This window comes from Phascolarctos cinereus, unplaced genomic scaffold (assembly GCF_003287225.1).
Source record: "Phascolarctos cinereus isolate Bilbo 61053 unplaced genomic scaffold, phaCin_HiC Scaffold_4;HRSCAF=312, whole genome shotgun sequence".
Classification (NCBI taxonomy): domain Eukaryota; kingdom Metazoa; phylum Chordata; class Mammalia; order Diprotodontia; family Phascolarctidae; genus Phascolarctos; species Phascolarctos cinereus.
Genome location: NW_027555847.1, coordinates 427,360,163 through 427,376,635, shown reverse-complemented (window position 1 = coordinate 427,376,635; position 16,473 = coordinate 427,360,163). Strand labels below are relative to the sequence as shown.

The window sequence follows — 16,473 nt, the reverse complement described above, 5'->3', positions numbered from 1 at the left end:
AGTGATTTTTTTTCAGAGCATGAAGGATCTGACATAGCATGAGAAAAGTCTGAACTATACTTGGTAAATAATAGAAGACTTAGGATCAGGGGACTCACATTTTGTAAACAGTGGGTTACACAGGGAAGACATCAAAGGAATAAAGCTTAGTTAGTTGATGAAAATAAGGCCCAGAATATTATAACATAGTGTCAGAGGCAATGGGAGTGAAAGGAAAGACTTGAGTTACTCATAGTATCTCCTTCAAGAAAACTGTGCTCCCATACTACTCCCAATTTTTCTTCTCAAGAAAGTCAAAAATTTTGATAGGCAGTATGATGTAATGAAAAGGCACTGTTCGAATACATAAACTTTCTTGATTTCAATCACTTTTCCATTAAGGAAAATAAAAGTCTTAGACCAGATGTTTTTCAATTCTAAATCAATTCAAGTCAACAAACATTTATTGATCATTGATCATTTATCATTTATTGTGAGAAATGCTAACAAAGCTTGGTCAATTAAAGTAGTTAATAAGGGTGATTAATTCTTTCTTCATGAAGCTTATAAGTTAGGAGGCAAGATAAGGAATACATAATAATTACATTGCAAGACATGAATATGGACAATTCATAGGGCAGATACATAATGCTTTGGGAGCATGAAGGAGGGGTATGTATCTATCTATATCTATCTATCCATCTTTCCTTCCTAATAGTAAGAAAATGTGATCCCTGCTGTATTACACCCTATTGAGACATTTGTTTCAATTTAGGATAATATATTTTAGGAAATACTAATATTTTGAAAGGAATCCAGAGTAAGGCCAAAAGAGTGATGAAGAACTCTGAAAGTCCTTCATATATAGTGAAACTCTGGCCTAGTTATGCACTGCACAAATGTTCTAAGAATTTCCAAAGTTCCTGAAATGTATTTGAATTTGTTTATTTGTAAAAACTGCCCCTCTCAAGAAGTGTAGACAACATAGAAATTACCATCTTGCCCATATTATAAATCGCAGAACCATTGAGATATTTAGAATAGATGAAGCAGAATTTATTTGATAACTCAACTATTTTTCCAGCTAAAATATACTACTCAGCATAGTTCATTACAAAATTAAAATGAGTAATAGGCACATATTAGTAAACAAATAATGGAACATTTTGCCTTTGTTAAACTTACTCTTCATTTTTAGTCAAAGGATTTCCAAGGTAATGTAGATAATCTAAATATCCCAAATATAATTGCATTACTGGATTTCTTGCAGATACTTCTAAAGTTCTTAACCAATTTATCTATTCATCTTTGAATGATTCCCTCCCATTGGGGCACTAGTTACTTGGTAGTCATATTCTTTCCTGCCTTTCAGGAAACAGAAATGAGCTATACATATTAGCATTGAATTCATTTCATGATGATTTTTAAGCTGCTTATTTTGACACTAACTTGAATCAGAATAGAATTTGACATGTCTCTTAATTAATTTGAAGACATTGCCAAGTTGCAGAAGAAATTTTCATTTTAATTATGTTACTATTTGTAACCACATAAAAATAATCAAGGTACTTATAAAACCATTTTAAAAAGCATATATTATTCTTAACTTTGCTTGAGATTCCTCTGAAGTTTATATGTGAAGTATCTATTCCATGATATATTTGGTTATCATATTTCTTATCCTCAAAAATATATGGAGATTCCATCAATATTATTATGGAGAGGTTTCAATTTTGATAATCTCATTTCATGACTTGAAGATCCCAACATAATATTTAATGTGTACATGAAGACTCAAAGAAATTTAATCTCTTTAAAATTTTTAGGGTTTATTTTTCTTCTTAGTGCTCAATAATTATCCTTCCCTAGAACTCCCAAGTCCAATTCCATTTTCTCAATTGTGTTAGCAGTTTGCTAAAGAACAGAAAATAAAATCATTCTATTAGTTGAGAATGCCAACATCTCAAGTAAGGTACCACTCAGTCATGGTTTGTCACTTCATCTTCTGCAATCTGTTGGGCATAGAGGACTAAAAGCAATAAGAATACACAGATTAAAAACTTATTACATCAAAATAAGCCGTTATTTGGTGTAGATAATAAATTAGTTCAATGAAAATAGAAACCACTTAATAAAAAATATTTTCTAAATAGAAAAGTAAGAGTGACCTATTTTTCTCTAACCTAACGAACAACCTTAATAGCCATTTATATACAACTAGACTAGTGATCCAGGAATTAATGTTCTTTTTTTTTTTGTAATAAATAATAAATTCACTGTCTCTGACTTAACATGATTAGGTCTCAACCATCTGGATAAAAGGTAATTCTTACAACAATTTCACCCAAAATTGTTCTTTCATTCACCTGAATTATTTAAAGAACTATTTCAAATCTTGGCTTCACTTTGTTTTGGTAGACTGGCTGACATTAATTAAAACAAGTTTAACAAAATATGTCTTTTCCTCTCTTGTATGACGAGAATAGCAACACAACTATTAGTGTTATGCTTACTAGTGATTTTAAATAATGCTCAATAATGTATGGTTTTAAACTCCTGGAAAGTTATGTGAGCAGCTCTGTTGTCCACTCAGATTGGGTGGTTTGTTTCCAATGTGTTGCCTCCAACCTATGGGACAACAGAATTGAAACATTCTTCTTGGTTTCTTTATTTCAGAAGAAATAAATAATACAAATAACTATGGCCTAAAATGGACTGGACCTAAGAGTTAATGCAAATGTTACTGTAGACCTGTTATTAGGGATTCTTATCAGCAATTCTCACAGACTGGGGTTTGTGAAGTAGGATGGGAAAAATACATTTCAATATAATTAGTTTCCTTCATAATGCTGTATTTTTATTCTATGCATTTACAATTATTGTTCTGAGAAGCAGTTCACTGGTAGATTGTCGGAGGTATCCATTACAAAAATAATTAAGGACCTTCATTTTAGATTGCCTTATGTCTCTCTAGCATCCGTAAGTCTTATATGGCTAAGTGGTTAGGTGCCACAGAAAGCTTCTATAACATTAAGGACCATTGTATTGTTTTATTGCTGTTGATTATTGAAAAATGCTTCTAGAACAGTGTTTAGAATCTGCCCCTGAATTATTGGTATTAAAGGATATGTTTTTATGCTTTCATGTATACATGAAGATTAGTGGAAAATTCAAGTAATTAAATGTTGTACACAGTTTTTAGATGCCCAGAAAAAAAATATTTGGGGGAATTTGGTGGTGGTTGTTTTTTACTTTTTCACTTTCTATTTGCCCACCAAAAATCAGTACTTGGTATTAGAACATGTAACAGCTTTGTTCTTTCAGGATCGTAAATTGGTCATTGAATCCAATTTATCTTAAACCACAATTGAGTTTTCAGGACAAGTGATACTTAAAGTCCTCAAACTAATAAATAATTCTGTTTTAATTCATTTTAGATAACACTGCTAGAATTTTAACGAGAAAAAATGGATTCAGTCGGCATGAAATCAGTAGCTATCTCCTGCCTGTCGTGATCTCTGACAATGATTACCCAATCCAAAGCAGTACTGGTACGCTCACTATTCGAGTTTGTGCTTGTGACAGCCAAGGAAACATGCAGTCTTGCAGTGCTGAGGCTTTGCTCCTTCCTGCTGGCTTAAGCACAGGGGCTCTTATTGCCATTCTCCTCTGCATCATCATTTTGCTAGGTAAGTTTTGTTACTACAGATAAAGATAGTTGTTTCATTTTGTTTTGTTTTCTATATCATGCATTTGTATAATTATTGAGGGGTAACTTTTATTTGCGAATGGGTCTACTTTACCTCAAATATCTTAAAAGACATGCACAGGGGCAGCAATGTTTTATAGAAAGAACAGTAGCTCCAAAATTCTTGTGAGGATCAAACAACATAGTGAGCATAAAGCCTTTTTCAAACCTCAAAGGGTTATATTAATACTAGCTATTGTTGCTATTGCCGTTTTATATTATTTGGAGTCAGAATAAACTTAATTTCAAGCTCTCTCAATATTTCTCACCACTCTTGTCACCTTTGGCAAGATGCCTAAAAAAACTTGGCCTTCAGTTTTCTTAGCTATAAAATGGGAAAGTTGGACTTAATGGTCTTCTATGTCCTTTTCGTTCTAACACTATGATCTTGCAACTGTTGGATCTCTAAGGTACCTTTCTATATTATATCTTAGGCTTTTTGTGCACCTGTAATACCAAGAAAAGGTAAAATACGTTGGTTAGACCTCAATAAATGTTCTCTTTTGATTCCTCATGCCCCCCCCTTTTTTGTATAAACACATAAGCTAAGAATACCAAGTTAGAACTTGGAAAATTTGCATTAAAATGTGAATTTTTCATCTATTATAGATACAATTACCATCATCAATATGATGGGTTGCTGGGTTGCTGTTTGTGGAATTGATTGTGATTCAGTGACAAACCTTATCTCAATCTTAACTTGGGATATGGAAAAACAAAACAAAACAAAACACTTCATAGCATGAGCATAAAAAAAGTATAATTTCAGTTTACCTAAGAACGATAAAGTCATAGATCTTTTCCATCTTTTCATTCAATAACCTATTTCCCAGACATAATTGGCACACTCAATCAAGTCATATACATCCTCCAAGGTGGACAAACTTGGCAGAGTTAAGTATTTATAAAAAAAAGATGCGGTAAATTTCATTTCTTTGCCTAGGAACGTCAGCCATGTTATATTGTCGCCTGTATCTGAAAGATAATTTTGAAAGAATATTCTGTTGGTGGTTGTTGGTTTGCAAGATGAAAAAGAACAGTGTATTCTTCAAGAATTCAGAAATGTTGAATTAAAAAATGTTTTATGAAAACCTATCAGTCTTCATTTGCAAGAAAATTGAGGTTTTGGAAAGTATTTCTCTGAACTTACATACAACACACACACACACACACACTCAATCACATACACATACAAATACCCATACTACTCCTTTGATCCTCATGAAGCATGATGCAATGTATGGAGACTTGACCTTGGAATCAGGATACATACTATCTTAGTGACTGAGGATAAGTCTTCTAGGCAACTTCAAAGACTGGAAGATATGAACTTACATTGGTGGAAAGAATTTCCATATGGGGAGTTTGTCAAAGTGTTGAAATTACAAGCCTACATCAAACAACAAACAAACAAACAAACAAAATCTGTGACCCCCCCAATACACACACACACACACACACACACACACACACACACACACACACACACACACCCCTATATTCCTGCAGGCCCTAAGTAACAGATAAGGCTCATTGAGTCTACCAAATTCACAAGAACCAGAGACTATGCAGGTTAATGAATGAAGAATAGCGCCTGAGGGTATCAAACTCAGTAATCCCCATCACTGTGTTCCTGTGCTCTCTCTTGTCTTCTTATTTTTGATCTGTTGTTTTGTACATGTGTTCTAATTTAGACTAATAGCCATATTCTAGGTCTAATGGCCAAGCTTGTTTCTCGTGCCTCAGAGCACTGACTGATCCCTGGCTCCCATGTCTTCTGGCTTTTTGTTTATGGACATTCTTTATTTGTCTTTTGTCTATGCTCCTTTGGATTATGTAGGTGTTGGTCTTTCTATGTACCTTGCAGCTGATATGTGAATGTTTATATGTGTATATCTTCGTGTATATACATATGCATATGCACATACACAGATACACACATACACATATATATATATATATATACACACATATGCAAGGATATATATATATATATATGGATTGTGTATTAATTTATATGGATAATTTGTATATCTTATATACTGATCTAATTTATACATCACATACAAATTGTCAATTAAAACAAATATAATATGCATACACAATACATATACATTTCTCCCTTTCTCTCTCCCCAAGACTTCTCTGGTATCTTAGATGGCCCAACACCCCTCTCTTCTCTCTCTCTCTCTCTCTCTCTCTCTCTCTCTCTCTCTGTCTGTCTATACATAGTCTATATACACATATGTCTTCAAACCTTATCGTTACCTATATATTTGCATATTTATTCATCTATCTATATCAGTCTAGATCTAGTTCCACAGCCAGTTATCATAGACATTATAATATCCGTATTATATTTCATCTTATTTAATTAAGCCCAATACTCTAACCTGGCAAGATACTCATGAATCCCATCTCTATAATCTGATACATTAGCTATACTATCTGATTTCTGTCATCTAAAGATTTGATGAGAACACCTTTGTCCAAATCATTGATAAAAGTAATAAACAATGGAGAGTAAAATATGGAACTGAGGCATTACAGTGTAGACTTCCTCTCAATTTGACACTAAACCATTAACAGTTAAATTTTAATCTACACAGCTAACCAACTAGACAAATACAGTCTATCTATATTCAGACCTCATGCATGCCTACACAAATATAGATCTAGATTTAGAAACAAATACATATGCACACATGTACATATATTTAGATATCCTATATGTGTGTGCAGCATAAATAATGAGAGATAAATAGTGAGGGACATAGATGGCTCAGAGGGTAGAGTTAGGAAGATCTGAGGTCTTATCTGTCCTCAGACACTTAATAGCAATGTGACTCTGAGCAAGTCATAACTTCTATTTCCCTTAGTCTTCTCATCAGTGAAATGGGGATAGTAACAACACCCACTCCACAGGACAAGTGAGATAATAATTGTAAAGCTCTTTGTATAGTGCCTGACACATAATATGATCTATAGAGGTACTTATTCCCTTCTCATCTCCTTCACACACTATATACTGAAAGAGCTTATGTTCCTCTGTCTTTATACAATATAATTCAATGCAATACCTAAGAATTCAAATAGCTACACTTAATTATATAAAAGAGCACATATATATATATATATGCATGAATAAGTATGCTTTGTATATTTAAGATCTACAAGGTTCTTTGATATGTCATCATTTCATAAAGAATCTGGGTTCTTGTGGACTGTATGTTCTGGTATCCTCCTATAAACTGGAAAGCTTTTGAGTTGCAATAGATGTTACCTCTACCAACATAGAGCACTGGCCTTATCTGAATTTAATAGGTGATCTTCAGAAGTTACTGTTCTATGGCTAAAGTATTCATTACCCTATGGTGATGTGGGTGCTTTTCCCATTATCTGGGCTGATCCTCAGATAATAAACATGAAGTCCATTATCATACAATTACTCAAGACCAATACATTTTGGTAGGCTCATCCAGGGCTCTTGTTACACAAGAACTCAGGTAGGTCTCTATGCCATAATAAGGCATCAGTGCAGAAATTTAAAAATGTTAGATGCATAAAGTCTGTGTGTATGTGTATGTGTATGTATACTTCCATTGCAATTGCAATCTCATCAGTATAGACTGTATAGATCACAACTCACACATTTTTTCAACTGTTCAACTCTTGTCCTTATCTTTCCATGCATACTTTATATAGGATCTATTCAACATGCTGGATGCCTTTCTCTGCTTCAGCACTTACAAAGTTCCCACCAAGTGCCTGGTATTGAATTAGGAAGATAGAATACAAAAACAGTCATTTCCAACACAGAATTTAATTCTATTGGAGGAAGCATGTACCTAAATAAAAATATCAAATAAATATGAGGTTTTTTGACCTGGGGCCATCAGGAAAACTTTTTGTAGAAACTGGCACTGGAACTGAGTTTTGGAAAGAAAAAAAAGTAGCTATTCTCAGGGGTGGAGGTGAGGAGGGAGCACATTCCTGCATAGAGAGTGGTCTGTGCAAAAGTATGGAGAAGGGGAGTGAAGTAGCATAGATAAACAATCACCAGAGGCCGGGTGCCTGTAACATACAATGTGTTAAGGAGAATAATTTGTTGTAAGCAAGGAAAGGCAGGTGGCAGCCAGATTTTGAAGGTCTTTAAATGTCAGATAGAAGAGTTCATATTTGATCTTAATGTTAATAGATGGCCATTAGAGTTTATTGATGAGTGGTGTGGCATGGTCACACCTGTGCTTTAGGAAAATCACTGCTTCTATTAAAATTTTGTGGCTACTGATGGAACACTTGAGCTGACCATTTTTAATTCTTTACTTGCTCTATATCAAACTTATATCCTTTTCCAGCTATGCATATCTTTGGTAATGTATTTTAATCTCTGTGAATAGGCATAGGGATAGGGATCAAACCTGTGACTTCATTCTTATAAATAACTCCCAGGTGAGGAAATTTGCTCTAATAAAAGAAGTAAGCATCTTTTTTGGGGGGCCAAATTTATAGTTTTAAAGAGTAGTTTAGGACACTGAAAGTTTTATTGACTCAGCCAGAGTCAATCTATATGTATCACAGGTGGGACACATCAAAGTATTTCTGGAGCCAAGATCAGCTCTTTTGTATGCACCACACTGCCAAATTTGTATATGTGAGAGAAATATGCATGTAGAAATGAATGCACTTAGAAAGAACACTGTATATCACTTAATAGATAGCCATATATATATGTATGTATGTATGTATATATATATATATATATATATATATATATATATATATATATGGAGAGAGAGAGAGAGAGAGAGAGAGAGAGAGAGAGAGAGAGAGAGAGAAAGAGAGAGATAAATGCAGAGATAAAGCCTGTCTACATGATCACAAATTTGAAAGCATTATTTCTATTACTTAATAGTAGCACTATTGTGACTGTAGGGAAAGTTCAAAGTTTATTATTTTGCTTTGTTTCATTTTGTTTTGTTTTGTTCATGAGATAAGGTTAGGTACTTCCATGTTCTCCCAAAAGAAATTATGCTATTTTCATGTAAACTATTTATTTTAAAATTCTATATTTAGTTTTAATTGTATATAGTCTAAGCTATAGCACAAAGCTTGCTGTTTTGACTCTTTTATCATAGTACAAGTACCGTAGTTCACTGTCTAAATAGCTAAAGGGTAAATTACTCATCCCAGGCACAGTATGACATAACCTATGAAAAGAATGCAGTTATCAAATCTAATTTAGGTTTTCTATAGCTTAGGAAATTAGAACATCCTAAATTTAAATGTGTAGCTTGTGTATTCTACATACCTTTCTGGTGTATGAGGAAGGGCAAGATTAAAACACACACACACACACACACACACACCCCTTGAAAGAAACCAAAAAGCTGATATTAACATTTTGAAAATATACTGCATATGCTAGTAATTTTTGAGCACTGGATTATTTTAAGTAATAGAAGGAAAATAGATGACTTTTATACTTAATGTAACCCTTCAAAAATAATAAAACAACTATGTGATAGTGTAGTGGTTAAGAATTTCCTCACTAAGAGCTCTCTATACTGATTAAATCATAGGTATATTTAAAAACACATACATATACATATATGTTGCATGTATATAGATATAATCCATTGTTGTGTGTCCATATATATAAGTATACACATATGTGAGAGCTTTATTTTAAAAGATATTATATAATCACCATTGATCTTCAATTAATTAATAAATCCCTCCATGGAGGATTTCAATCCCCTCTAGCAGTGAAACCTTTGTGTATGGTCATTATTAGTAAACTGTACGTAATATCATTTTAGATCGCTAATAAAAAAAACAGTTTAGCCAAATATGGCTTTCTAAACTGCCTAAGATAAAGATATTTTATTTTAAATTTAGAAAACAAATTGTCTATTTTTTTTGATATATATGTAACTTTATATCAATAATTTATCCAAAGGTCATGATGATTATCCTTATTATTGGTGTTTTCATTATTATTAATGTTATGATGAAGAGAAAAGACCAATGATGATTTTTACATGAAGCAGTGAGACAAGTAAGATTTTCTGGGTGTTCCTAGGGAAAATAGTGGAAACATAATTCAAAATTGAGGAATATTTATTTTCCTTTAAATCACTGTCATTTTACTTTACTATAGATCAATTTCTTTAAATATGTATTAATGGGGGGAAACCCCACAAAGTCTAGCTAAAGGACAAAATTAATCTTAAATTCGCCAATTGACTAGGAAGAAGTAAGGAAACCTAAGGCTTGATATGTTTCCAGTCAACTCTTATGCACTCTCAGTAAGCAAGATCTGTTCTTTACTTCCCTCTCATTTTCCCCAGTTATAGTTGTGCTATTTGCAGCTCTGAAAAGACAGCGAAAGAAAGAGCCTCTCATCTTATCTAAAGAGGACATCAGAGACAACATTGTGAGTTATAATGACGAAGGAGGTGGAGAGGAAGACACCCAGGCATTTGATATTGGTACTCTGAGGAATCCTGCGGTTATAGAAGACAAGAAGCTGCGACGAGACATTATTCCAGAAACGTTGTTTATCCCACGGAGGACTCCTTCAGCTCCAGATAACACAGATGTCCGAGATTTCATTAATGAGAGGCTAAAAGAGCATGATATTGATCCCACTGCTCCACCATATGATTCACTCGCAACCTATGCCTATGAAGGAAATGATTCTGTAGCCGAATCTTTGAGTTCACTAGAATCAGGTACTACTGACGGAGATCAAAACTATGATTACCTCCGAGAATGGGGCCCTCGGTTTAATAAGTTAGCTGAAATGTATGGTGGTGGGGAAAGTGACAAAGACTCTTAACCTAGGATACATTTTCTGTTCTCTCAAGAAGAAATCATTTTCCAGACACCACCTCTGCTCCTTTATAATATTTGACATTCAGGAGAATTTTCCTGCCACTCAGCACAATATTTTTTTCCCTTTCCCTTTTTAATTTGTTCATTAATTTCATTAATTCTTTCTTGTAGGATGTCACATGGAGTATATACAGCATTTTATTTAATCACTTCCAAGAGCCAAAGCTATGGAAATTCAGTGTTGTCCATTTTAGTAAATAAAAGATACTTTCAGAAACTCGAACAGGATAAGACTCCCTTAAGCAACTTCATATACAAGCCGCTTCTGTTAGGTACCTGTCCTGCCCTTGCAAGTGCAGCTTTTAAGGAGGTGAAGAATTTTTTTAAAAAATATATATAATAAACATACATATATCTATATATCTCCTGTTCTGTACATTACAATTCCAAAAAATGTACATTTGGTGTTAGTAAGTGTGATATGCAGCTGGTATACAAAACTTTGTGCAACTTCATCTCATCAAATTCTATCTGCTAATGTTTTATATTTATATTTTTGTATTTATTTTTAAGAAATAAACCAGTTTTTACAACTACTTTGCCTCCAATTTCTTTTGTTTCCTGAGGAAGAAATATGTTCAAAAATACTTGCTATGAAGCTATGAATGAGTTCCAGTAAGAATACAGTCTTTAATTATATAAATTGATAACTACTGATCAGCATGATTCCAGGTAAAGAAAAAAATCTTTTCCTTAACTGTTTTAATAACTAATGTATAATTTTATAAGGTAATGAGGAGTTATTCACAGATTTTTCCAAAACATGTTATCTTCATTTTCATATTTAACAAAGAAGGATAAATAAGAATATCTTATTTTTTGATAAATGCATAGTGTACATTGTTTTTTTGTTTCTGTTCTACAAATGGTGTCAACAAACAGTCTTGGGGCAGAAAATATCATCCTTATTATTTTCTTTTGATATGTACTATGTAGACTTTTTGTTATTAATATCTTTTTTAAGTCACACAATTTAAAGGGGTTTAAGATAAAAGTAACCTCTTAATGGAAAATATCCCTAGATCCTATAGTGACATTGTGAATATTACAAATAATGGCATCATGGTCACCATCATCATCATCAGAAGAATGTTGCGTGTCCCATTAGCACACTATTATAATTACGTCAATTTTCTTTCAGAAATGCATTATATGCCTATTAGTAGAAGTCTTTCTTTTTTCTTCTGGAACTGATTTAATTCAGATCAGTTGAGAGAATGCAGCCCATTTGTTCTGCAAAGTTCCTGTCATCCACTGATTTTAGCTATCACTAACTTACCTCATTTTACCCTGGCTCCACAAAATGCTTTAATTTTAAATTGAGCACTTTGTTGGAGCTGGTTAGGAAGCCTCATCCCCTGCTGAATGAGTATATTGTAAACAATGAATACAATTGGCCTCATCTCCAAACAGTGAAAATACTGTGCTCTTGGAGAGGCAGAAAATGTAATATTGACATACCCTTAATGTGGACTTAATTATTGCATTTATTTTGAAAGGCACTTTTCCTATTTTAAAGGTTAAAAATGCCCAAATGTTTGCAGTTCAACATATTTGTGAATGCATAATAAACCTTCTGACTATGAGAGAAATACAGCCAATATTGCCACTTGTGATCTAACTTCTAGACACTATGTGGCTCAGCAGGTCATATAATAAGAGCTAACTTGGCAAACTTCCTAAGTTCCAAAAGCCCATTCCTGGCAATTCAATGGACCAAATCACAGAATAGAAAACAAAAACTGGTCTATTTAAGTGAAAAGAAAAAAAAGCAAGCCTCTGAATTAGTCAAACTTAATTTGAAATTCATTTTTTAAAGAAATAAAAAAAATACGGAAATATTACATTAGGTCTCAAAATGAGCATGTTTTGAAAATATCTCATTAGTTTTGAAAAGTTTTACACTAAAATTATATTTTCTATTAATATTCATTAATATTAATGATAATTATTTATATTAGTGACTTTTGGCATGGTGACTAGAGGACCAGGCTCAAAGCCAAGAAAACTTGGCTTCACATACCTGCTACATGACCCTGTGCAAGCCACTTACCTCAGTGTTCTAGACTGATTTCTAAGGTTAGAAACTACAGAAAACACGCCAATCTATATTAGAAGAGGGAGTTTCCTCACCTCAGAGTCTCTTATATCAGAGAAATTACAGATGTTATTTCAGATCTTATTTCAATTCTTTTTTTTTCCAATGGGCCACAGGCTTCAAACTGAGACATTTTACATTTGTTATTTCACCTTCATTAAGGTGGAAAAAATGTACTATACTGTCATGAAAAGAGCCCATCCCAAATTTCAGGGAAGTTGGCTTCAAGCTTAGGTATCAAATATTCACCATGATTAGAGGGAAAGGACAGTCTCAAAAGTAGATTGTCTCTAACTCATCAAATTTCCAGGTTAAAAGATTAAAAATCTGTTTGATTGTAACCAGAGGTGCATCCTGATATTAGGTAATAATCAAGACTCCAACCTAATCAGCAAATTTCTTGGGAATCTAGTTACAATGAGGACTTTCTCATGCATTACTTTGTTCAAACTCCTTCAATCTTGCATCTCGCAAATCTCCCCTCGCAAATGGAAAAGGCAAGGTTCTTCCTACCTTAAAAAATTACCCATATTTTCTTTAGCTCCTAAGTATATTTCCAGCCTCATTTCATATTCCTTTTCTCTCCTCACTCCCCAGCTATACCATTCTTTCCGCATGAACTACTGCCTCATCTCCAAAGTGATTCTACTATTTCTTACTTCCTGCATTTTACATAGGTCATTCCTGCCTGAAATATGCTCTCTCACTGGTATATAAAATAATGATTTTTTTCCCTTCTAGGCTTAGGTTGGGAGCCTCTTCTGACTGCAGACCTTTCCTTCATTCCCACAGCTAAAAGTGTTCTCTTCTCTTTCATTCATTTTTCCTAGAAGGCTTTGCCTGATGACTCATTTGCCCCCATCTCACTCTACCACATATTGACATACTGGCTACCACCTGCCCCTACAATTTATCATAAGGTCCTTGAGGGCAGACTGTTAGTTTTTGTCTCTGTATCCCCAGCTCCTAGCATAGTGCCTTCCAAATAGTAATCACTTTTGTTTGTTTTGTTTGTTTTTTACTTAAAGAGATCAACCCCATGATTTTTTGCCATGATTAAATTTTTGAGTGAATTGTTACAAAGCTGCTATTGATTCTGTTCTACTGAAATCAGCATGTAGGCCTTTTTTTGCTCAAGTAAGAAGTATGTATAACCATGATACTGATAGGAAGTCTAGTTAGTGCCTAGTATTGCCTTAGTTTTGAAACAAAACTGTTTTTGCTTTATGTCAGCATACCTATTAACACAAGTGTTCCTGCTAAATTGGGAGTAGAAGTCACTTATTTTCTCTCAAAATATTGGAAATTTAGAGTAGTGAGGGACCTTAGTGATCAACCCCATGATTTTTGCCATGAGAATATTGATGCCCATTGAGGTTAAAAGATCATTCAGTTGGATCAGTTAGAATCCAGATCTCCTGATTCTACTCCCAGTTGTATTTTTATTTCACCATGCAGTTCTTCAGTACATAAAACTGTGGGGTTTTGAGTTGAGAACAAGTCATGTGCTGCCTCCTCACCATATACAACCTACTTCCACTACTGATATTCTAAAAAATGCCCTACGGCAAATTGTTAATGAAGCGTTCCCAAGGGACTTATACCACTCCTTCCTTGCCTTTGCCATCTTCTTCTTAATGTGGACCTTAACGTGGTTGTTCCCTTTTAAATAACTCAATTCTCCATTTCATTTCCCAATACTATATAATAATAATTTTCCCTGTTTCTATTATACTCTATGGCTCATACAACACTTTCTATACATTATTACGTTTAATCAGGTGGCAGTCTTGAGTACAATTTCTCTAACACTGCATATGACAGCAACATGCTTAAATATAAATGTATGGAAAAAATAATGCACAGATGGAAAATTGGGAATATGGTGAATACAAATGAGAGAAAAACACATCTTTTTTAAACAAAAACATAACATTTTTAAATAGGTACTCAGTGTTTTATTATTGGCACTATGATTTTCTTGCAAAAATTCTGTGATATGTATTACAAATGTTCTTATTTCATTTCTCAGATGAAGAAACTAAGACTCAAAGAGAATAAGGGACTTACTAACCATGCTATGATTCAAAGCTAAATTTCTTCACTCAAGGCCCAGTACTCATTCAATTTTATAAGCCTGTCTCTCCATACCTTGTTCTTACTGCCATTTCCTTCCTTTGTGCTCAAACTATCTTCTACACCATTCAAAAGCTCTAGGGCAACTTCTTACTTGATAGATGAATCTGTTGTACAACATCACCAGTAACTGCTACCCATTTTTGTGTAAACATGTAGCAGAATCTCTGAGTTTGAAAAGATCTTAGCAGCTATCTAGTAATTTTGTAACTGAATAGGAATATCTCTTATATCAAATGGTATCAAACTGAAATAGAAATGTGGGAGCACACCTGAAGTAAGGATCCAGGTAAGGCCACATGTTGACTTAGAAAACCATATATTAACACTATTTATGTTCTGTTATTTTTTATTTATTTTATCAAATAATTCTCAATTACATTTTAATCAAGTTTGATCAGCTGGCTATGTTTGACACCTCTGCTTTATATTATATCCCAAATGTTATCATCCAGCCTTTTTCTGAAGACTTGCATTGAAAAAGAACCCTCTAACTCCCAAGGAAGCCAATTCCACTTTTAGATATCTCTAGAAGTTGGGAAAAGTCTTTTGTTTGTTTGTTTCTATTTTTCTTCTTCATATCATGGCTGTTTGCTTCTTTCTAAGCTTTTACCTATTGCTCCTTGTTCTGGCCTCTGGCCTCAAGCATGTTAATTAATTAGCTAGTTGATTAATTAATATTAATTAAATATTTTAATTTTTTTCCTGTGATAAGCCTAAAATACTTGAAGATAGCTATCTTGCACCCCTTGAATCTTTTCTTCTTCATAAACAGCAATTGTCTTGTGGAGAGCTATATAGATGCTCCCTGAGCTTGATTGCCTTCCTTGGATACACTCCAGATGGTGGACAATAACTATCCTAAAATGTGGAGCCCAGAACTAAGCACAACATTCTAGATGTTGTCTGACCAGGAGCTCAGAATACCATAAGTAGGTCGTAGTCATTCACAGATCTATGTTGAGGATCTACCCAATATATTAAAGGCCTTTCTCTGGGATTTTTAACATTGTAGATGGTTTCAGTATAACACTAAGGCTATCTAAACTACCTAATGGATGCCTCCTTTTCAAATCATACATTTCTTTGATAATGTATTTAATGCTTCTTCTTGTGATCAAGTTATCATTGCTAATATGTTATTGCCTACTTATAGCCATCATGTGTCAATACATTTCACAATGCTTATTCTTCTGTAATCATGGTGTTTTATATTTTCTAGCCACAGAGCATCATTAAAAATATGTTGACATTAAACTATCTAACTTTACATAAATGTATAAATACTATAACACTGTAAGAAAATATAAAGAATACATAGAATCAGAAGTGATTCAGGATGATGTAAGTTGAACTATATTCACATTGAATACAATGTAAAAAAGAAAGAAAAATAGTATCAATAACAAAAAGAGTGAACTAAACTGGAAATATATTGAATGAACTTTGCCATGAGGAACTATAATTCACCTTCCTCTCTTCTTTGCAGAGGTGGGGAAAAATGAAAATTGCATATATTATCAAATTCAGTGTATTGGTTAGTTTTTCCGAATTGCTTTTTTCTCCTTTCTCCTTTATTCTCTTGTGAAGTGTGTGCAAGATGTTTATGCCT

At 33.5% G+C, this 16,473-nt stretch overlaps 1 protein-coding gene across 1 annotated transcript in view; it reads left to right on the top strand.

Moving 5' to 3' along the window:
- Positions 1-11,177, top strand: part of CDH10 (cadherin 10) — a 266,340-nt gene extending 255,163 nt beyond the window's left edge. The window contains exons 11-12 of the mRNA XM_021000532.2: positions 3,417-3,668; positions 10,081-11,177. Of these exons, the coding sequence (XP_020856191.1) occupies positions 3,417-3,668; positions 10,081-10,571 (743 nt within the window). The 3' untranslated portion in view covers positions 10,572-11,177. The remainder of the gene's footprint in view (positions 1-3,416; positions 3,669-10,080) is intronic.
- The last annotated feature ends 5,296 nt before the right edge of the window (positions 11,178-16,473 follow it).